General features: G+C 48.6%; 7 protein-coding genes across 7 annotated transcripts; 3 read left to right on the plus strand and 4 right to left on the minus strand.

Annotated features, from left to right (window-relative positions):
- Positions 1–630: 630 nt before the first annotated feature.
- EURHEDRAFT_413184 (uncharacterized protein) lies at positions 631–1,498 on the minus strand. The gene is made up of 3 exons (XM_040782107.1): positions 1,049–1,498; positions 849–993; positions 631–775 (listed from the first exon to the last, which is right to left on the minus strand). Exons 1-3 carry the CDS (start codon positions 1,143–1,145, stop codon positions 643–645), a joined length of 375 nt encoding a protein of 124 aa, XP_040638066.1. The 5' UTR covers positions 1,146–1,498; the 3' UTR covers positions 631–642.
- A 187-nt stretch (positions 1,499–1,685) lies between these two features.
- EURHEDRAFT_501927 (putative importin 11) lies at positions 1,686–5,469 on the plus strand. Its single transcript, XM_040785772.1, has 6 exons — positions 1,686–2,030; positions 2,101–2,201; positions 2,264–2,401; positions 2,455–3,931; positions 3,986–4,174; positions 4,225–5,469. The coding sequence occupies exons 1-6, from the start codon at positions 1,872–1,874 to the stop codon at positions 5,275–5,277; spliced, it is 3,117 nt and encodes a 1,038-aa protein (XP_040638067.1). The 5' UTR covers positions 1,686–1,871; the 3' UTR covers positions 5,278–5,469.
- Positions 5,323–6,970, minus strand: exg1 (glucan 1,3-beta-glucosidase; the record flags this gene model as incomplete). Its single annotated transcript, XM_040787356.1, has 3 exons — positions 5,323–6,351; positions 6,444–6,838; positions 6,891–6,970. The coding sequence occupies 3 exons, from the start codon at positions 6,968–6,970 to the stop codon at positions 5,576–5,578; spliced, it is 1,251 nt and encodes a 416-aa protein (XP_040638068.1). The 3' UTR covers positions 5,323–5,575.
- Positions 6,971–10,613: 3,643 nt separating this feature from the next.
- EURHEDRAFT_523836 (Zn(II)2Cys6 transcription factor) lies at positions 10,614–12,690 on the minus strand (the record flags this gene model as incomplete). The annotated part of the gene is made up of 4 exons (XM_040786906.1): positions 10,614–10,663; positions 10,762–11,710; positions 11,762–12,166; positions 12,214–12,690. The coding sequence occupies 4 exons, from the start codon at positions 12,688–12,690 to the stop codon at positions 10,614–10,616; spliced, it is 1,881 nt and encodes a 626-aa protein (XP_040638069.1).
- Positions 12,691–14,571: 1,881 nt separating this feature from the next.
- On the plus strand, positions 14,572–15,531 carry EURHEDRAFT_457537 (protoglobin family protein; the record flags this gene model as incomplete). Its single annotated transcript, XM_040784433.1, has 3 exons — positions 14,572–14,686; positions 14,752–15,022; positions 15,081–15,531. The coding sequence occupies 3 exons, from the start codon at positions 14,572–14,574 to the stop codon at positions 15,529–15,531; spliced, it is 837 nt and encodes a 278-aa protein (XP_040638070.1).
- A 352-nt stretch (positions 15,532–15,883) lies between these two features.
- Positions 15,884–18,054, plus strand: EURHEDRAFT_531406 (aldehyde dehydrogenase). The gene is made up of 3 exons (XM_040787188.1): positions 15,884–16,822; positions 16,874–17,267; positions 17,323–18,054. The coding sequence occupies exons 1-3, from the start codon at positions 16,329–16,331 to the stop codon at positions 17,911–17,913; spliced, it is 1,479 nt and encodes a 492-aa protein (XP_040638071.1). The 5' UTR covers positions 15,884–16,328; the 3' UTR covers positions 17,914–18,054.
- Positions 18,055–19,369: 1,315 nt separating this feature from the next.
- On the minus strand, positions 19,370–20,985 carry EURHEDRAFT_413190 (FAD-dependent oxidoreductase). The gene has a single exon (XM_040782108.1). The coding sequence runs from the start codon at positions 20,876–20,878 to the stop codon at positions 19,619–19,621; it is 1,260 nt and encodes a 419-aa protein (XP_040638072.1). The 5' UTR covers positions 20,879–20,985; the 3' UTR covers positions 19,370–19,618.
- Between the last annotated feature and the right edge of the window lie 54 nt (positions 20,986–21,039).

Below are 21,039 nucleotides of genomic sequence, written 5' to 3' on the forward strand. Positions count from 1 at the left end.
TTTTTTTTTTTTTTTTTTTTTTTTTTTTTTTTTTTGCATCCTGCCTGTCGTCCTTCTCATCCTTTTCTGTTTTCTTACTTCGGTTATTTGTCTTCTTGCATTTTCTATGTATTAGGCGCTCAAACGAGGTATATTTTGCAGGTCTTGATATACATACATATACATACATGTGTGTTGTTCCATGCCATTCCCTGTATATGAACGAAAGCAAAGGAAAAGGGCAGTTATTATGACAACGCGCAGGCCATTTGAGCTATCGGTCATGGTTGCTATAGAAGACGGGAATACAAAATGCCTATGCCAGAGGCAAAATGATAAGATTAGCAGCAGTAGCAAGAAAAAGATTGATGTGGAGAACTAGAATACGCAGGGCGACATGGCCATATCCATAACTAATCGCATAAGGTCTGTCTAGAACGTTCCGTATAGCCGCAATAAGAGCAGGGATTCTGTTTGAGTATAAACAGCTATATCCCTACATTGACCCCCAAAAGAGTGTACGCAGGAGCAGAGCATAACCATTCGAGAAATTAACAAGACTCGCTACAATAACGACGATGAACATCGTTGTGGTACAAAAAAACTGATACTCAGTAGTCATTAAACATCATCACTTATTATTATATAATCGTAGGATAATGTCTATTTGGCGATACCCTCGCGCTTCAAGTCTTGCAGGTTGAGCGTGTCTTGATCACCAGGACGACGCTCCCCTTGGATTCTTGCCTTATCTTCTGGACCTCCCTTACCCTGGAATTCGCCAGCTGTTGCTAATCTGTAACGATCGCGATCATATTAGCATGTCTTACCTCTTGTACATGACATAGAATGGTATGAAAAAAACTCACCTGCCCCGGTCATCACGGCTGCCACCTTCATCTTCAGGGATAGGCTTGTTGTCGCTACCAGTAGGGCCTGCCTCTCTACCAGTCTTGACACCTGTCTCCTGAGGGAACTTCTTGTCGACGAACTCGTTCACGCCGGACTCGATGGCTGTTTTAGTTAGTGACTTGTTAGGACGGAAAGAAGATACGTGAACTTCACATACTCGAATCACTCTTGGGTCCAAGACCTTGCTTTGCCTGGTAGCTGTTGAGGTCCTGCTCAGCGCGAGCAGCCAAGTGTAATGCGTCGGATTCCGCCATTTTCGTATAGATTCAGAGATGCCGTCAGAGATGCCGTTAAATAAGGAAGAATTAATAGGGCAATTTTTTTTTTTTGAGAAGACGAGTTGAATATGAAGAAGAGGAGAGAGTAGTTCATTGTCGAGGGTAAATATATCCATGGGTGCTCGCCAGACCCATCTCCCATCATCAGGGACACAGAGAGTTGTTGCATCATGCTACATCATGGCGATGTCAATTACCCACGTTTGGCGCCCCAGAAAGGGTCCACGGAAAAGCAGAGTCATGACCTGGACACTGTTCGCAGTGGGCAGAAGCTTCAGATCTGGTCCACTTGTACGCCATGGAACAGCTGGTTATACTTCCAAGGTCTGGTTTCGACCATAGGACGATGACTTCATCGCCATCTACAATCCGGGCGGCTGCCCTATACCCACCGCCTTCCAAATTGGAGAGATAGATAGGGTTCGGTCCTAGGGTACTTCGGAGAAGGAATAATGAGATCTTCCGACGGGGTAGGCGGCGGGGGATCTTTGCTGGGAAAACAATAACACGGGAGTTCGATAGCAGTCGATCCAAGAGCTCAGTAGTCTATCTTGCCTGCTGCGGTTGATTGCGAGAACGGGGCTTGACTATCTCATGGCACCCTAAATTCGACAACTCGACACATCTCAATCTTGCTTGGAATTGATTTTAATAGCTTTTCCGGCAGCTTCGACGCCCAAGCCTGACACGAGTACTTTCACCATGGCATTTGAGCTATCTGGGGAGGCAAATCCCTTGGATTTGCAGAATGTCCTCAATGCGCTCATGCTGGCTGCCAGTTCAACGCAGCAGCAGGTGCAGACCGGCGCCCAGCAGCTTCATAACTGGGAGAAACAAGCAAAGTACTACTCGTTCGTTCAGGTACTTCCTTTTTGTTGCCCGGCCCTATATTGAATCATTTTTTGTCCCGAAACCTTACTAACCTATCCAGGACATCTTCCTGGATTATTCAGTTCCGTTCGAAGTCCGGTACCTCGCAATCATCCAATTGAAAAATGGAATCGATAAATATTGGCGCAAAACCGCAACCAAGTATGCTTGCACTGTCTCAACACCTATGATATGACAATGTCTCAAAACTAACGCCGGGAAAGTGCTATCAAAAAGGAAGAGAAAGACCATATCAAGAACAGAGCTTTGCAAGCTGGCGTTGTTGAACCTGTCCCGGTTCTTGCCCTTCACAACGCCTTGATGCTTGCGAAAGTCTTTCGCTACGAATTCCCGCAAGAATGGTGCGCAAAATATATCAGAAATGCTTGGATTGGTGTTTGCTAATACTCTGAAGGCCCGACGGCATGTCTTCGATCATCGACTTCCTCCGATCCTCTACGCAGCCCGGCGCAAATCCGTTGCAATTACCGCGAACCCTCAACATCCTCTTACAAATCATAAAGGAGCTGTCCACAGCACGTTTGCAGAGAACACGCGCCCACCTCCAGTCAGCCTCTCCGGAAATATTCCACCTTCTGGGAAGCATATACGTGGACAAAGTGAACAAATGGGGTTCCGTTTTGGAGCAGGGTGGTGCCGACGAGGCGGCATTGCTGGAAATATTTGGACAAAGCTTGGTATCCATGAAGGTTATTCGACGACTCGTTATTGCTGGATTTGAACATCCGAACCGAGATAAAGAGGTTCAAGAATTCTGGCGCCTTACCCATTCCCATTTCAGCCGATTTCTTTCGTTTGCGCAGGGACAAAATATACTGCCTGAACAGATCCACAGATCGATTGAGAAACATTTGTTACAGTTGTCAAAACTTCATGTCGATATGGCCAAGACCCATCCCGCTTCTTTCTCCTTGCTGCCAGACAGCATTACCCTTGTGCAATCTTACTGGACATTGGTTGTTAAGCTTGGGGAGGATTATGGGAAAATTGAAGCTGAAGGAAAATCGTTGATGGAAAAGACCGGACTCAGAGCCCTTCTCTTGATCAGAGCTTGTGCGAAGATGGCCTTCAACCCCGTTCAGACATTCAAGTACCAAACACCGGTGGACAAAGAAGAAAAGAAACAGGCAGTGGAACTTATCAAAGCCCAACTATTTACGCCAGACTTCGTAATTAACGTCATGGAGCTTCTGGTTACCCAGTTCTTCAGATTCAGGAAGGATGACTTTCAAGAGTGGGAAGAGGAACCTGAAGAATGGGAGAAAAGAGAGGCCGAAATCGCTGAGGCCTGGGAATTCTCTATCCGTTCCTGCTCCGAGAAGCTCTTCCTTGACCTTGTCATTCATTTCAGGGAATTGCTTATTCCTCGTTTATTGAGCGTGTTCTATAATTTTTCCAGCCCCGAAAATCGCGATGTTCTGCTGAAAGATTCATTGTATTCAGCCATTGGATTGGCTGCAGCATGTCTTGACCGACATCTGGATTTCAATGCGTTCTTGGAATCGTCGCTTGTTCCTGAAGTTCAGATTCAGGAACAAGGATACAATCTTCTCCGGAGAAGGATTGCTATTTTACTTGGCCAATGGGTCCCCGTGAAGCCGGACGAGCTGAACAGGAATGCCATTTACCAGATCTTCCAATACCTGCTCAGCAGACAGGACCCGTTGAATGACCTTGTCGTACGAGTATCCGCTGGACGGCAGCTTCGAAGTGTCCTTGACCCATACGAGTTCTCCCCTGCCGGGTTTATACCATATGCACCATCCATACTTTCAGATCTCATGGCTCTCATCCAAGAAGTTGAACTTCCCGAAACCAAGATGGCGCTTTTGGATACGGTTCGTGCTATAGTAGTCAAGATGGAGGATAATGTAAATGTTACTGCTTAGATGGTATCTTGTTGCAGCCGTGCTAATGTTTCGCAGATTACACCTTTCTCGGACCAAATCCTAGCATTACTGCCTCCACTATGGGAACAATCAGGAGAGGAACACCTAATGAAGCAGGCCATCCTCACGCTACTCTCGTCGTTGATAGACTCGCTGAAGCAAGACTCCGCCAAGTACCACCCTCTTATCCTGCCTCTGATCCGCAGCTCAGTCGAGCCGGGCTCTGTAAGTTCTCCTTCTACCTCCGGCAAGAAAATGGTGACTAACAAGCCAAGGAAACCCAAATCTATCTCCTTGAAGAAGCCCTTGAACTTTGGTCCTCAATTATGGTCCAAACCCCCGCCCCAGCATCCCCCGAAGTCCTCTCCCTCCTCCCCGCCCTCTTCCAAATCTTCGAAGACGCAACAGACAGCTTCCCCATGGCCCTCCAGATTGCCGAATCATACGTTTTCCTCGCTCCCCAAGAAACCCTCAGCGACCACATCCGCCTCCCCCTTCTCACCTCCCTAGAATCCCTCCTCAAGTCAACCACCAAGCAACGCCTCGGCTCCGTCCCCCGCCTCGTGGAACTCTTAATCCGCGGCGCCGGAACCGTCGACCCCGGCAACAACGAAATAACATACCAAGTCATCGCGCGTTCTTTACTCGACAGTTCTTTCCTCGAGGGCCTCCTTGAAGGCCTGCACTCCGCCCATGAAGCAAGTCAAACCACCGGCCCACACCGCAAACAAACACAAGTTTACGGCATGGTTGAAACAGACTATCTCTCCGTCCTCGCGCGCCTCGCCCTCGCAAACCCCAAGATCCTCGCCTCCGCGGTTGCAGCGACAACAGGTACCTCCGAGGAAACAACCCTCACCTGGATCCTGACAGAATGGTTCTCGCACTACGACAACATCGGCTCCGTGAACCAGAAGAAACTCCACGCGCTTGCACTTACCCAACTCCTCGCGCTTAACGGCCCTGAAGCTCAGCCGCCGCACTATATCCTGAACCATCTGCAGTCGTACCTCAGCGTTTGGACAGATATCGTCACTGAGCTGGCGGAGGGCTCGGAGGAGGATCCTAGCTTGCCGGGTGATTATTTGATTTTCTGGAACCAGCCGCAGCCCGGACAGTGTCATGAGAACGAGCCGCCAGAGACTGACCGGAGACGACAGTGGGATAGTTCGGATGTTGTTCACACAATTAACATTCGGGACTTTGTCCGTCAGAAGCTGCATGCGTTGATTGTTGCTTGTGGTGGGGAGCAGCGGTTCCAGGGAGAGTGGTTGGTGAATGTTGATCGTGAGGTTGTTGCAGCTTTTGGGGCTCTGGGGCTTTTTTGATGTCGCCAACGCTGGAAGAGCATAAGGCTGAATGAGTACTTAACTGCTGCATTTGTTAAATGATGGGTAATGTCGATTGCATATAACACATACCCCTACAGATATGAAATAATGGAAATAATGGATCGACCGCATGTCTATTGTCTATCACGATTAAAGCAAAATAATACCCAAAATCAAGCCCCGGGAAATAAAAAAGCACTAGTAATAAGTAATAATAGGCGTATACTGCCATGAAAGAAACAACCAAAAAAAGGCCGGAGATGTAAAAGAATAGAAGATATGGAGCCCACTCCGCTTAGTCGCATTGGCCAGGGAACTGTCGGTCATCCAGAGGTTGAGGGAACACACCCTCGGCAAGCAACTGCCTCATGTCCCATTCAGGAGCACTCTCAGTCTTCCAGGTCCAGAACACCCAGCCACTATTTTGCTCCCAAGCGTCCAGTTGACCTTCAATGAAGCGACGGGTATTTGCTTTGTCTTCGTCGGAGAAGTCGGCCACAGTACCAACAGACTTGCCATCGCATGAACCGGCACTGAAGTCAGCGGACATGGTACCGTCGTAGCGAGCGCCGACTCCCTTGCCGTTGAGGTATTTCGCGCAGTCGGTCATGGCACCAGTCCATTCACCTACGATAGCCCACTTGTCGGACTTCTGGAGCTGTCCAGAGCTGTGCGCGCAGACGTTTTGGACATGCGTGTTGACGTCTTTTGTCAGAAGCGAGTTATCGAAAACTTCATAATGATGGTTGTCAATAACCACGTTGTCCTCGGACAAAAAACCATTCCAGCTGTCCACTGGGTTGAACCCGTCGTGCAAGACCAAAGTAGCATCCGGCGTTGCTTCATGAATTCTCTGCTCGAAGTCGCCGTAGTACTGGCTCAAAAGGTTCCTGTCCACACCACCGGGGATGCTGGGTTCGTTGAGAGCCTCGAATATGACATTGGGGTATTCATAGTATCGATCAATCAATCCCTGAATCGCGGCGGTTGTCCGGTCAACAGTGTCTCCTTGTTGCCATTGAACAGGGCCTTTGCGGCCGCTGTTGTCAAATCCGTTCTGAGAGCCCGGAGCTAATCACATCTCGTCAGCCGCAATCTGATTGTGCTTGGGATAAAAAAAAAAAAAAAAAAAAAAAAAAAAAAAAAAAAAAAAGCAACCATACCTCCATGGAGATCGATAATTACTTGGAGACCAGCAGACTGAGCCCAGAAAACCGCTTGGTCAAGAAAGTCCAGCTGGCCATTGACGTAGGGCTCATCATCGTTGAGCGGGATGACAGCCCAGTAGCCAACAGGGATTCTGACGTGAGTCAATCCAGCTGCGGCAATTTCCTCAAAGTCATCCTGGCCGACAAAGCCCTCCCAATGCTCCAAAAGTCTGTCCCTAGCTTTTTCCTTGCCCAGAACCTCCGTGAGTGTCCACTCGTCAACGGCTGCGTCCCCTACTTCCTCGAATATTGCTGGAGTGATCCATGGTTCTAGCACGAGCCAACCGCCAATATTCACACCGCGGATCTTGTCAACGTCGTAATTAACCGAGGGTGCATGAATTTCGTCACTAAGACAGGGGTCAGTAACGTCGAGACCAGAGCGTGCGAACAACTTACAACACACCGAGAGGGATAGCACCTACCACTGCTGCTAAAGCAGACAGCGTAAAAAGAGCCTTATGCGAGAGTTTAGTAAACATGGCGAATGGTTCGATCTCGTGTAAAACGATCGGAATTGAGAATGATCGTGGGACGGAACAAATGGGGAGCCCGGTGACTTAAATGGACAATCGCTCGACAACGACGATGACAACTAGTTGAATCTAGACAAAGCAGGCTTGCAGTACCAAGGTTCTGTTCGTCCAAATGCGGCCTGTTTTCGAACCTCTTGAAAGACACGCTCGCTTGATTGACCGATTGGAAACACAGGCCCGGGGAAAGCGCGTAAGCCAAGCTGAAAGCAAGACAAAAGTAGTAGCGGATATATAAAAGGAATGTAACAATGGTGTCCCAAGCCTGGAGGAGGAGAGGAGCACCGCCTCCTCTGGGATCAAGGAAGGGGAGTACTTGTCGTGGAGTAAGGCGATGGCAGCTTGGATTAGTTCCACGCAGCGATCGTGGAGTAAGGTTGAATTCAATCTCAGATCACGACGGGCGCGAAGTCTGAGGAATGCTGACAGGCACGCGCCTTCCTCATCCGTTAGCTTTCCACGCAATCAGGAAGGAGCAGCGCCATTGCCAATCGAACCGCACCTGTCGCTAGGTATTGTCTTATTTGGCAGTAACGCCCAGGCTTGGGAAGGGAGTCTGGGAAAAGGGTACGTGTAAGCACACTTGCAAGGCATGGTAGTATATACTAGACTTGGCTCAATGTCACCCTTGACAGGAGGTGTTTAGTACGCAGGAGCCCACCCTGTCCGGTGATCCCTGGAATGTGCCATTATGTGAATTCGGACTCGCACTGCAAACGGAAATATGCAATTTTCTTCTGGGATGACAAAGAATCATTGAAGGAGAAGACGTCAAGTGGTGACCTCGTGGTGAAGGTTCGTGTCGTCGAAGAAAGGGAGTTGTATATCGTCACGTGTACTACCGGATGCGGACAACCACCACCACTTATTTACACCCTTTCTGGTCCCTGTTCTTGTCCTAAAGAACATCTTTACTTGATACACTAATTGTTTGAACGGAATCGGTGATTTCCGGGCCTACGGATTACCCTAGAGAAACAGCCCTGGTTATGATATGACCTATCACAATGTTCGCGTCCTGCAGCCGTGCACAAGGTACTACCCACAGAGGCATGATTTGTCCGTAGGTATTTACTCAGGCCTAGACACATCGCAGCTTGGTAAAAAGCCCTCGATACCGAGTCCAAGTCTCTCCCAACCGTCGAACTCAGTGAAAAACTTGACTGTAGCCTTAAGGTAGAAACCATCCTTTCCCCCATAAGTCTCCTCAAATGCCCTTGGGCGCACGAAAAACCTTGAAGGAATGCGAGTCTTTGAGACACCTGTATTTAAGTGAGTCTATTATATAACCGCTTCTCAATCACGGCCATCACCCAGTTCAACCCTATGGATCAAATCGATAATGTCAACCTCGAACACCGGCCCAAGCCGACAAATGTACACCATAACAAACAGCGTGTACTTTCTCAAGGTACACACCCGTCGCTTCCCCGGATATTAATGCCACAGAATGCGAAGGCCATGCGCTGGCGTCATAGTGTGTATCAAGGAGAAATCGAACTTGCGTTCTCGGCCGCGGTCCCAATATCCAGAAAAAAGGATACGTAGCAAAATTACTCTAGTTGATGAAAGTCCTCGGACCAGAAAAGAGATATGTTCGAAGCACCTCCTTCCAATTCCCATCATTACGCTTAACCTCCTGATAAAAAAAAAAGTCCACATAAGCGACAGTATAGCTGCACTTGTCATGAGCAGGAACCGACAAATATCAGTCATAAAATGCAGTCCCTGGTCTAGAAAATCCCTCCAATTCTCCCTTGTGATGACAGCCCTCATCAATTAGAATAAGTGTTTGTTTTCATGCCCATAGAGTTTCTCCAATTTTTCAATTTCAGCATTGAGGAAATACATTAACTCCAGAAGCTGCAATTGTCAGGAAAAGAGGATCATGCATACAAAAAAGGGACGGTGACATGCGTAAGGAAGATAGCTATGGAAAATTAATCTGGGTTTGCGCAGCGGTGCCACAGCAGCGTGGCCTTTCTAAAGAAGCCGATGCAGGGTTCTAGCATGCCTGTAGTTTATTTTGCCGTGAAGAATGGATCAGGCTCAGCACCTTCAGGTCGGTACTCGAGACAGGCGTACGGTTGAAGCTGCTGCTTTTTCGTTACTCGACATGGTTGTGATATTGTATTGATTCCGACACTGTGGTGGACCATCTCGAAATGCGCGTGTCTTTTTGATAGACTGATGAAAAAAGGAAGAGAGATAGAGAGATAGAAGAGGAGAAGAGGGGCATTTCACATTCCAAGTTACACTGCATTACGGAGTACATTGCAATACATGTAGTGCATATTAAAAGCAAGTTGCCAAAACCCGACAAAAACCGCCAACCCGGCATAACAAACTTATCTGATAGTTTGACCATCCTCGGAAAACGGAATTCTTATAGACGATTAAAGTAAAGTGGCACACTAAGTGGCTCTGATATGGTGCTAGTTACATATGTATCATTATTTATGGCAACAACTGCCTTCAACGCTCTGTACTTCGCGTATACATGTCTCACTCTTCCTAAAGCCGACGATGCACTTCTAAGCATAGCATTTGGAAAGGAACAGAATTTGCTATCCAAGGGACCATCTACTCCGTACCCCGGACAACACTTTGTATTTAGATACACGAAGTTATCGGCCCCTGTCGGTTTTTGTCGGTGTACATTGCAAATCAAATATAGAATAGCACAACGCAATAAGAATCCATAGCTTGGGATCTTCAAGAAAATCACGTTCCCCATTTCCGGTCCCTTCCTTCCTTCCTCCTCCTATAAAAGACTACTTTTTTCTCTATCCCTTCTATATGCCTGAGAGTAAAGTTCAACGAAGACGTTTGGCTCTATTGGGCGCTACGGCGCATACAGGTCGCTAGATCTTGCATAAGCTCCTCTAGGAGTCAATCCTTGGATCGATACCATCGTTTATGTTAGCTCCAGGACAAAGCCCGAATCCCTTTCCACCTCCTTCTCTTCCCCTTCTGCCTACCCCCGCTTGACTACTTTCCACAGCAGTCTCAAAGACAAGAGCTTAACCCGCGAATTCCTGGCCCAGGTCGACACGATAATCTGCGCCTGAGGCGAAAACGAGAAAATCCCCAGCATCACTGTGTTACAAGACAGCGTCATCATCTCTCAGAAAACAACGACAAAACTAAAAAAAATACCCCCCCGCCTCCTCTCATCCGGAACGTGGAACCCGTGCTTCGCAGCGACCCGTCCCGTGTTGCTAGATTGGATAATCCGGAATGCCTTAAGACGACCTAATCAAAGCACAGAGAATGCTCCGCGCTGCACTTTCACTTGTCTCCGTACTCTTAGCCCAGCCTAACGCACTATATGAAGAAACAGCATCTGCAAGCATTATTAGCACTAATCCCGCGCATATAGCCATGTCCTATAAGGATCTGGCAGAATGGTTTGTGTAGTTGGCTACTGGGAGGCTTGCAGACGATGCCGTTGGGACTGGTGTGGAGAGGCCGGTGTTGTATGTGCCGTTTGTGTTGGGGAAGGTGTTTGAGGGGTTATTGTTTGAGTTTGGGCTGGGGTATTGGAAGGCTGAGTATGCTGTTTTGAGAGCTGTGAGGCGTTGGCAGAAGCTCAAGAATTGATTCTTCTCTTGATCCAACCAAGGGAAAATGTAACGGGATCTGGAGCATATAAGTAAGTCACACCCATAGACAGACTATCCCTAACGAAAGAAAAAGCGTACTTTTTCGCATCATCAATCACGAATTAGGGAACACACCCTGCCCATCACCAAACGGATTCCTTATATCCGGCACACCCCACCCAAATGCCATCAACCTCTCCACAGACTCCTGCAACATCCCTCGATGCATATCCGTCATCATATCCTGAAACGAGGCCAAAAACCGCTCAATAAGCGCCTGGCAATTTCCCCTCAACAGCACATCCTCACAAGCATCCGCCTCGTCAATCGCAACAACAAGCACATGCCAAGGAGAAAATAAGCGAATAAACCACCGCCACGGATCGCTGCGTTCGTCGTGCCGGAACTGGTCCAGCGCTTGGAGGAATTTTAATGTTAGGAGGAGCAGACCTGAGCCGCGGCGTGTTGCTGTTGGTGGGGACTCTGGGTTTTTGTTACCGCTGCGGATGGGGCGGAAGGAGAGGAGTTGTAGGAAGGCGTGAACGATGTTGACTAATTTTCGCAGGCACCAGTCAAATTGGGTGGTTATTAGCTCTGTTTGGGAGTCTGGAAGGTGGGCGAGGGACTTTTGCCGGAAGGTTGTTGCTACATGTTGGCGACGTTTGGTATCGAATTTTACCGGCGTGGCTTCGGGGGCGTTTAGTTCTGATACATCAAGGGCTCGGAAGGCGCATTGCGCTTCTGCCATAATGGCAAGGAATCTTGTGTCTGCGTGTAAGAACTGAGTGGCGACGTCGCCGAGTTGCATCATGGAGAAAGGGAAGTCGAGATCGCCTGTGCTGGGCGATGATATCTCGGACAATGCGCAGTTCGATCGCAGCATTGGCTCGGAGCCTCGATCAAAGGCAGCTTGGATGTCTAAGATACCAATGACATGCCATAGACGGTGACGCATTTCGCGTTCCAACGGTTTTACTGGGAATGGGGGTTCCGACTCGTGAAGGGAAATAGACTGGGCAATTCGCAAGGCGAGGCCGAGCATCGTCCAGGCCCGTCGACCCTGACCATGGGCGCGGACAGATAACTACAAGTCCGTGAGAAAATGATCCATACAGCGAAACCAAGAAAATCGTACCACAAACAGCACGAACGTCTGCAAAGTCGTCAAATCTTCCGTGCTGATATAATCCGCTTTTTCCAACGCGGACTGCGTGGTTTTCTGATATCTCGTAAGGAGGGATTCTCTTTCTACCCCGAACATATGGAAGCACTGGTCATCGCTGATGGTGCCGATGGCGAGGTAGCGCACAGCCCATGCCAGTGCTGCAGGTGCAGGATGGTCGGCGTCATAATCAAGATACGGCTTTTTGCTAATGAAATAATCACTGAATGACCCACAGTGTAAGATAGGGATGAGAGAGTCCACCCGCTCCATGTATATCGACATGATTTGTCTACGGTGGTGCAGCTCTTTGTCCCAGTCCTCTGGCTCGGGGATGGGAGAGGCGGTGTCCAACCAAGTATTCACATGACTGTCCGTCTGCGACAATATCAGCGATGATGTATCATTGGATGAGAGACACTTACCTGCTGATTATTCCCATTGAGAAGGCGATTCTCGGCAAGCCCCATGCCAACATCCCACAGCGAAAACCCCGGAAGAACCGACATGCCTCCATCCCCAGCCGAACCATAAGACGCCTGCCCGCTATGCACCAAGCCCTGAACGGTATGCTCCAGCATCGACATGCGCTCCTTCAAATCATCGGAACCATGGCCATTACCATTGACGCCATGGCCGTCGTTGGCATCCACACTGTTATCGACATTTGAATTCGCACCCGCGCTAGGATTACTCTTCTTCTTCCTCCCCCCTGACCGACCTCGCGGGAGCCGCGCACGCTCAACAGGAACACAAGTCGTCCCTGCATTCCGACAAGCTGTGCAGGGACGCAGTTTATCGCATTTAATCTTGCGTCGCTTGCACATTTCACACGTCAATTGGGCCTTGGGACCCAGTGGACCCAGACCTTGCGCCGCCGCCGCAGGGGGAGGAGGATCCATGTTCGTTTTTGGGGCCAGGATGCGCGGATGCGAGTTCTGAGAAACAAAATGCGCGTTGCTTATACGATAGGGAATCCGAACCGGCTTGGTTCACAATGATATTCTTGACGTAGTAGTATTGGTATTATTGGTATTATGGTCAGATAGAACAGGCTTGCAAGGCTGGTGTATCGCATCCAGACACTGGGCGCGCGTTGTTGCGTCTGGTCTGCCTCCTGCTTTTACTCAGCTGGAGCAACAAAGAGATGTGGCGCTCGTGTTCGGAGTTTGGGATACTCCAGAGGCCGAGCCATTCAGCGCGCGCTGATGGCTAGTATAGAGGCTGTTTCAATGATTGACGCCACAGCAATAACTAATCCAGCCATGGCAGGTTGGAATGTTGATATAGTGTACTCTATACATAAAAAGATGATTCCGACGACGTGCATTTCGATCGACCTGAACCATACAAATACTCGATATGCGACGCGACTAGTCGATGAGAAATCTCCGCACAAAGTCCGGAACCAAAATGGCCCACGTTCTCGAACCACCTAAGACATCCCTATAAGCGCCCAGATAATGAACGATGGAGCTGAAACATGAATCTCAGAATCGCAAAGGAAGGGGAATGTGTGGATGCCATTTCCTCATTCCCTGAAGACGATCTGTGGTTGACATGTGTCGCATAAATTATGTATCCAAAGGTTATGTACTCCGTACAGAGACGGAACCATCGGACCCATCATCCAGAGCTTCGAGAACAAAAAAAGGATATGCGCCGGGGGTGTCTTCCCCTTTTGATCCAAAGGATTCAACAGAACCGGTTTTGAAAAATTTTCAAGATCAGACCATACGAATGCACATTGCTGAGGTTGGTATGTATATGTTCTCGTGAGCCGTCTCCACAATCATTCCACCATATTACTATCTCCACAGGATGAACTATTGTTTCTTGCTGTCCAGGATCTCAGATAGCATAAAGTGCGCATGCTGCAAGGATACGAACTCGGGATGATATACTGGCGACAGAAGTGAAGACACCATCCCATAATAATCCGGACGATATATGATCGACAATGACTTCGTCTTCAGGAGTAGAGTACGAGTACCGCTGTCACGGCAATTAATAAACATAAAAATGGCAGCGGCTCAACGTCCAACGGATGTTTCAAGGGCGCACCCGAGACGCCCCATGGCCCTGACTTTTTATTATCGCTAGACTCGGAGCATAACCTGTCAATGCACGATAAAAATGTCCACTAGTTTCTCCCGTATATCGTACAGAGTGCTCCATACGGAGAATATGCAGTTTTCGACTCGGGAGCTACTCCATACCCCTATGTACTCTGAATAATACTAATACTAGCATCGGCTGTGCCATCATCGAAATCGATCGGTTCTAGTTCGGCCGAGTCTAGCCATTCGGAATCTGTCCATCGCTAATACAAACCGCATATTGCAGTGTATGTGGACCGATCGCACCAATTTGATTCGAACGGAAAGAAACATGGACATGTCATCCCTGTCATTTTAGGTGCTAGCGGTGGCCTGGATTTCGTTTCTTTTTCGTCCCGGTGACCACGGTACCATGTGTTTCAGATTCGGTGATGGAGGTGCTCGTTGTGGGCGAGTCAGACCACCTACAGATCGGAGCCGGATCGGGTGAGATATGTGGTGAGGGTGACGATAATGCTGACGATAACAGTGACCTTGCGGTTTTGTGGGTTAAGTGTTCCCGTCTGCAACCTGGGTTGCATATATAAAGGAGTTTGGTCCGCTGTATTTTGGATCTTTATTTCCAGACCCTGTTGACCACGAGTCAAAAGAACAAGACCCTGAAAACCCCAGTGGTTCGCGAATATAGCTTTGTTTAGATCACTTTTTCAGTTTGCCTGAGCCATGAACCCTACTTTTGATACCGACCGGCCTATAAAGCATGTCAGTCGGAAGGCTATCTATACTCGACTGGAAGCTCGAATCGATTATCTTAGGAGCTTCCTCGACTTCAATACAGGTGTGTTATTTTTTTTTCTTTCCTTCTCTAGCTGAGGCTTGGTAGCTTAGTTTTAATAACATCAGATGATATCGAGGCCCTCGAATCCGGAAACAAATATATTAAAGCATTAATCCCTGCTGTCGTCAACATGGTCTATAAAAAACTCCTTGAGCATGACATTACCGCGCGAGTATTCATGACATACGACACTTCGAACGAAAAACCCATCGAAGACTTCTTCAACGAGGAGAGTCCCCAGATTAAGCGGCGCAAGATGTTTCTCCGCTGGTACTTGATCAAGATTTGCTCGGACCCGACACAGATGGAATTCTGGCGATATCTGAATAAGGTTGGGTGAGTGCACTATTTTAACTGCTTTGTGCGACCACCACTAACTATGGTCCTTGTCTAGAATGATGCACTGTGGTCAAGAACGGTTACACAAACTCAACGTCGAATACATCCACATCGGCGCATGCCTTGGCTACATCCAAGATATCTTCACCGAAGCCCTCATGTCGCACCCCCGTCTGTCCCTGCAACGCAAAGTCGCTCTCCTCCGTGCAATCAATAAAATCATCTGGATCCAAAACGACCTCTTTGCGAAATGGCGCATCCGCGACGGCGAGGAATTCGCCGATGAAATGTCCGAGGTCATCATCGACGACAAGGAAGGGTATCTGGGTGAAAAGAAGATCCTTGGTGACGGGAGTACATCTGGCAGCTCAACTGATGATGACCGGTCGAGTTTTAAGAGTAGTATTGCTCCGTCTGGGCAATCGATAGCGCCGTCTCCTGTGTGTCCGTTTACAGGTGCTTCGAGGGGGGACTCGGGTACGGAGACGAAGATTTGGGCAGAGTAGATAGATTCGATTCCTTAAAAAGCGAAGCATAGCGTCGGGTATTTTTCTATAGCGTTATTGTTCTGGTCGTGATTGTATAAGCATACATAATACTCTACCTTACAGTATCAATGAACTGATTACCCAAAGTGGAAAGATGCATAAAATCCAGTCAAGTAAGCCAATAGAATCATGCATAACAGATATGTGTGGATATGCATACCGCTTTCTGTTCCTATTGGTGGAGTATTCTGCCCTAATGCATTTTAGGATTAGCGTACATTATCCCTGACCTTATTTTGTGAGTTCAAGACTAATACGAGACATTATTATGCCTTTATAATAGAAAGAAACACTGTCTAAGACTGTGTACGAGGAATAAGACTACAATTGAAGTGAAACGACCAACCACCAATCAATCCTTAGTTTCTTAGTGCTGACAGGACGGGACATAAGAAAGCACTAGTGCAACGCTCTCGGCTGCTGTCAACTTTATTTGCCGCGGGGAAAATATGCATAATACCGAGTATAGAGTACAGTGCATATCAGTGCATGCAGCAATTAATACGAGGAACTACTTAGTAGAGAATAGTTCCATTGTAAGCAAACATAATGTTGAGTCAGATTGCTGAGTTGGTTTTACCCCCACGACTCAGGCACTTTTCTTCGGTCGGCTTTCCCCCCTTCTCTTTTCCCCTTTCACTTTCTTCTCTTTTCTCCTTCTGTCCGTTTCCGGCCCTTGCTTTGCTGCTTGTATATATCCAAGCATTGTCCTTTCCTGTATCCTCTGCTCAAAATCCAGTAACCGATTATCCAAAATGACCATCGTCCCTCTCAGCGCTCCCACCGGTGCCACCACCACCACAGCCGGCAAACTCCCTGTCCCCCTCCTCATCAACAACCAATCCATCATCACAGGCAACCAATTCAACGTCCAAAACCCCGCAACCAACCAAGTGGCCGACCTCTGCGTCGGCGCCACCGTTGGCGATGCCCTCCGCGCCGTTGACTCAGCCAAGGCTGCCTTTGCGCCCTGGAGCAAGACCACCCCTTACGCCCGGCGTGACATCCTGCTCCGCGCGGCGGATATCATGGAGTCGCGGAAGGAGGAGCTGATCGCGTACCAGATTGAAGAGACCGGTGCTGGACGGTTGTTCTCGGAGAAGACGTTCGATTTAGGAGTTTCGTTTATGAGGGATACTGCGGGGAGGATCCCGTCGATCGAGGGTGCTGTGCCGTCTGTTTCGGAGAATGGGGAGACGGCGATGGTTTTTAAGGAGCCGTATGGTGTGATTTTGGGAATTGCGCCTTGGTACGTTATATATCTCTTCTGTTAAATCGATCTCCGCTGACGAAACGACAGGAACGCTCCGTACATCCTCGGAACCCGCTCTATTATCCTCCCCCTCGCAGCCGGAAACACCGTCGTCCTGAAGGGCTCCGAACTCTCTCCCAAATGCTTCTGGGCGCTTGGTGATATCTACCGGGAAGCCGGTCTTCCCGCTGGCTGCGTGAATGTTGTATATCACAAGACTTCTGATGCTGCAGCCGTGACCAATGCGCTTATCGCGCACCCGGCTGTGCGGAAGATCAACTTCACCGGAAGTAGCCATGTTGGGTCGATTGTTGCTGCTACTGCAGGTAAATATATCAAGCCGGTGCTGCTGGAGTTGGGTGGAAAGGCAGCGGCTGTTGTTTTGGATGATGCCAATATGGAACAAGCGGCTATGGCTTGTACTTTGGGTGCATTTTTGCATGTGAGTATTCCCTGCCCAGAGATCCTGATATAAGAAAGCGTCTGACGGAAAACAGTCCGGCCAAGTCTGTATGTCCACCGAGCGCATCATCGTACAGAGCTCAATCGCAGACAAATTCCGCAAACTGCTCGCAGAAACCGCTGAAAAGGTCTTTGGCGAACACGCCCCTGCTCCCGTCCTCGTCGCTTCTGCCGCAGTCGAAAAGAACAAGAAACTGGTCGCAGATGCCGTCTCCAAGGGCGCCTCCGTGCTCTTCGGTAACCCTGACGCCTCCGAGACAAACCCCTACAGCATGAGACCCCTGATCGTCGACGGCGTGACCAAGGAAATGGACCTCTACGCGACAGAATCTTTCGGCCCAACCGTTTCCTTGATCGAAGTCGACACCGAGGATGACGCTGTTGCTTTGGCCAATGACTCCGAGTATGGTCTGACCTCTGCTGTCTTCACGGGTAACCTCTTCCGGGGACTGCGCGTGGCTAGACAGATTGAGTCTGGCGCTGTGCATATTAACTCGTTGACTATCCATGATGAACCTGTGTTGCCGCATGGTGGGTACAAGAGCAGTGGATTGGGACGATTTGGTGGAACAAAGGGGTATGAGGAGTTTTTGCAGACGAAGACTGTTACTTGGATTGAGCCTTGAGTTTGTTGTGACAGCTTTGCAGGACTTATATATAGCGTATAGTTGTAAATAAGCGATGAATGAATGATACCCTGGGTTTATATATGTTATTCTGTTGGTATTCACTTAGTGACTGGTGCGTTTAATGAATGGATGAATTGGAGTATTGGTTTGAGTATGTCCTGCTAGGGTTGAGCCTTTTTTTTCTACAACATCAGCCCTATCATCAAGAAGAGGAACATGTCCTTTTTCTGCACATGACTTACTGCACGATCAATAGTTACATCCTAAGCAAGAATCAGATTTACCATGCCCGTACCTGATAAACATACTTCGCAACGTACAACATTTATCGATACGCTATTTATTCCTTCCAACCAATTCAGAGACTGGGGATTAGCTGCTAGGCCATAAATCCCGACCAGGAAGAGATAACTACAGCCTATAATCATACGGACTTCTAAAGTGCTCCATGATCCTGGGCCTGCAATGGTCTAACTGCTCAGGTATTTCTGCAGCAAAGTATCATACCCACAACCTATGCTTTTTGGCTGAATGTGAATTCGATACTCCCAGAAATAGACCTTTGGGAGGGGGCAGCGACCTCGTCACTTGAGAATGAAGATTATTTAAACTTTTAGACCGTGTCTATGAGACGCTCTGCGACATCGCTAGTGCTACCTATAGTGATTTGGATTCTGCAAACTTAGTATGTTCGACTGGTTCATCCTGATGAAAGATGGGTTGGAATGTCTGATATAGGCTTGGAAAAAAGGTGTGATGGTCTCAGACAATATGAGTCTATTGGTAGACTATCTAGCGAAAAACTAAATGGAATGGAGAAGAAAAAAAAAAAAAAGCTAGGCTTGCCAGCGTTGCGCTATTTGGTGTATGTGAAAGGGGTTCCTGCCCTATGTTCAAACAGGCCAAAGTAAAACATCTCACGCCGCCGGTGAGCGCCTGCGCTCCGTGACAGGCGCCCCGCACGAGCTATCTCTCCCCAGAGCCACCCTCAGGCGGCTTCTTGTAGCTAGGTTAGGCTAGGGGGACTTTAAATATTACTATGAAAGTTTAGGCACGAGGATTCCTGCACAGAGTGCTTATACGGACGCCTAAAGACCCTCCTACTACTACTTCTACTACTGCCGAAACGGCCACAAGGCGTTCCCACACTTATAGGGAAACTAGCAGCCGGAAGAAGAAGTAATGGATGGTAGACAACAAAGGAAAGGGATGTAAGGTGAAGTGGAAAGGGTAGGGGTGTGTGGTAGTACAACATCGTGACTTCCGTCACTCAAAAACCCCTTCTCAGCGCCGCTAAATCCAACAACTCAGTCTCGACGACAATAGATCTGAAAATACTCTTTTAATCGACCTGGCCAACTAGAATCCATCTCTAAATTCAATTGATGCTCACTTATTTTCTCATCCGTTTGATGCTTATCACCAAATCCTCGTCGCCCTCTGAAGAGCAAGAACCGGCTTCATTGTTTATTATCAGGTTCATCTTGGCTATGGGCTTGATGCCCTGCTATGTCTACCAAGCTATAAACCCTGCATAAGATTTATAGGGTAACTTAGTAGTCGACTGTATCTGGGTTGACAGCCTTTCTTCAACTGTGTTGTGCCGGACACATATCTTGCGTTGAGGACTGCTAGACATTGAGGTTATGCATAATTTGGTGTCGACCGACAGTGGACTCTCTCTATCATATTCCGTGACTGTCTAAGAAGTGGCCTGCGATCCATCGACTCGCCCCCAAACACTGAGAAAGAAATCAGCAAAAGCCCTCGCCCCATCCTCGCCAAATAGCATCTGCCCGTTGCTGTATGTCTTCTTCGCTTTCTCCTTGGAGCGCGCCACCATACTTTCCTCGAACCCCTTCAACAATGGATCCAGCGTTCTTTGAAATGAGGCAGCATTACGTCCAGCACTTTCATACGCCTTGATGATAGCACGGAATAGCAAGAGGGGGTCCAACATGGCCAGGTTGGCACCTTCGCCAGCCCAGGGACACATCAAATGTGCCGCATCCCCGATAAGCGTTGCACTGGTCCTGTGCTCCCACGAATCTCCAATTGGCAGCATATATAGAGGCTTAATATCCACAGTGGCACCCGGGTTGTCGGCAGATTCCTCGTCACACGCGACACCCACCAACTCCTTGATGATGGAGCCAAAGCGACCAAGCAGTGTGTCATCACTTAGAAGACGGCTCTTAACACCTGCGGCTGTCTGTCCTGCTATCCCTGATGAGATGGAAAAGTTTTCATCCGCTGTCGTTAAGAAGATGTAGATGCGGGCTGAGTCCTGTGGTCCGCGCTGCGCCATGACACCGTGCCGGAGGCCAAGTGCCGCGAAGCTACCGTGGCCGATGAGTGTTGCCAGGTGTGGGTACTTGCTTGTGATATGGCGGATAGTCGTGGTGATGCTCTGTATTCCTGTGTAATGTGGCTTCACGTCCGTTAACAGGTTGCGGACTCGAGACCAGGCGCCATCGGCCCCAATAACTAGGTCGAACACCTGCTTTCCGTGGGGACCAAAGTCAAGTATGATATTGTTACCGGTTTCTGTGCTATAGCTGGCGACATTGAGAAGCTTATGTCCCCATCTAATGCCCTCATCCGGTAAACTATCACTCAAGAGCTTCGTGAGCGCATGTCGAGATATTTCCGGACGTTTACTCAACTCTCCTTCATCTGCGTGGAGGATATTGCCATGCATATCAGAAACCTTTTGGGCTTCTGCGCATTCGCCGGTAAACTCGAGAAACTTTTCAGACAGTCCGCATTCTCTGATCGCAGCGAGCCCGGATTCTTCGTGGAGGTCTAGCATCCCGGATGGTTTGGCTAGTTCTTGGTCGGTGGGCTTTTGACGGAGCTCAAAGATGGTGAATGGGATAGCATGCCTGTGGAGGAGGAGACCAAGAGTTAATCCGGCAGGGCCGGCGCCAATGATGGCGATTCTCGGTTGAGATGAGGACATGATGGATTGGAATCGGGGGTGCGAACTGTAGGCGGAATATGAATGAATCGAATACAGTGCTTTGCGAGTGCTTCTTGGTTCATAATCTGAGAAACCGCCATTTCGATGACCAGGGAGAGTTGAGACTATTTATGACCACCAATATCTTCGCCTAGAACTGT

This window comes from Aspergillus ruber (genome assembly GCF_000600275.1).
Source record: "Aspergillus ruber CBS 135680 unplaced genomic scaffold scaffold00016, whole genome shotgun sequence".
In the NCBI taxonomy this organism is placed as follows: domain Eukaryota; kingdom Fungi; phylum Ascomycota; class Eurotiomycetes; order Eurotiales; family Aspergillaceae; genus Aspergillus; species Aspergillus ruber.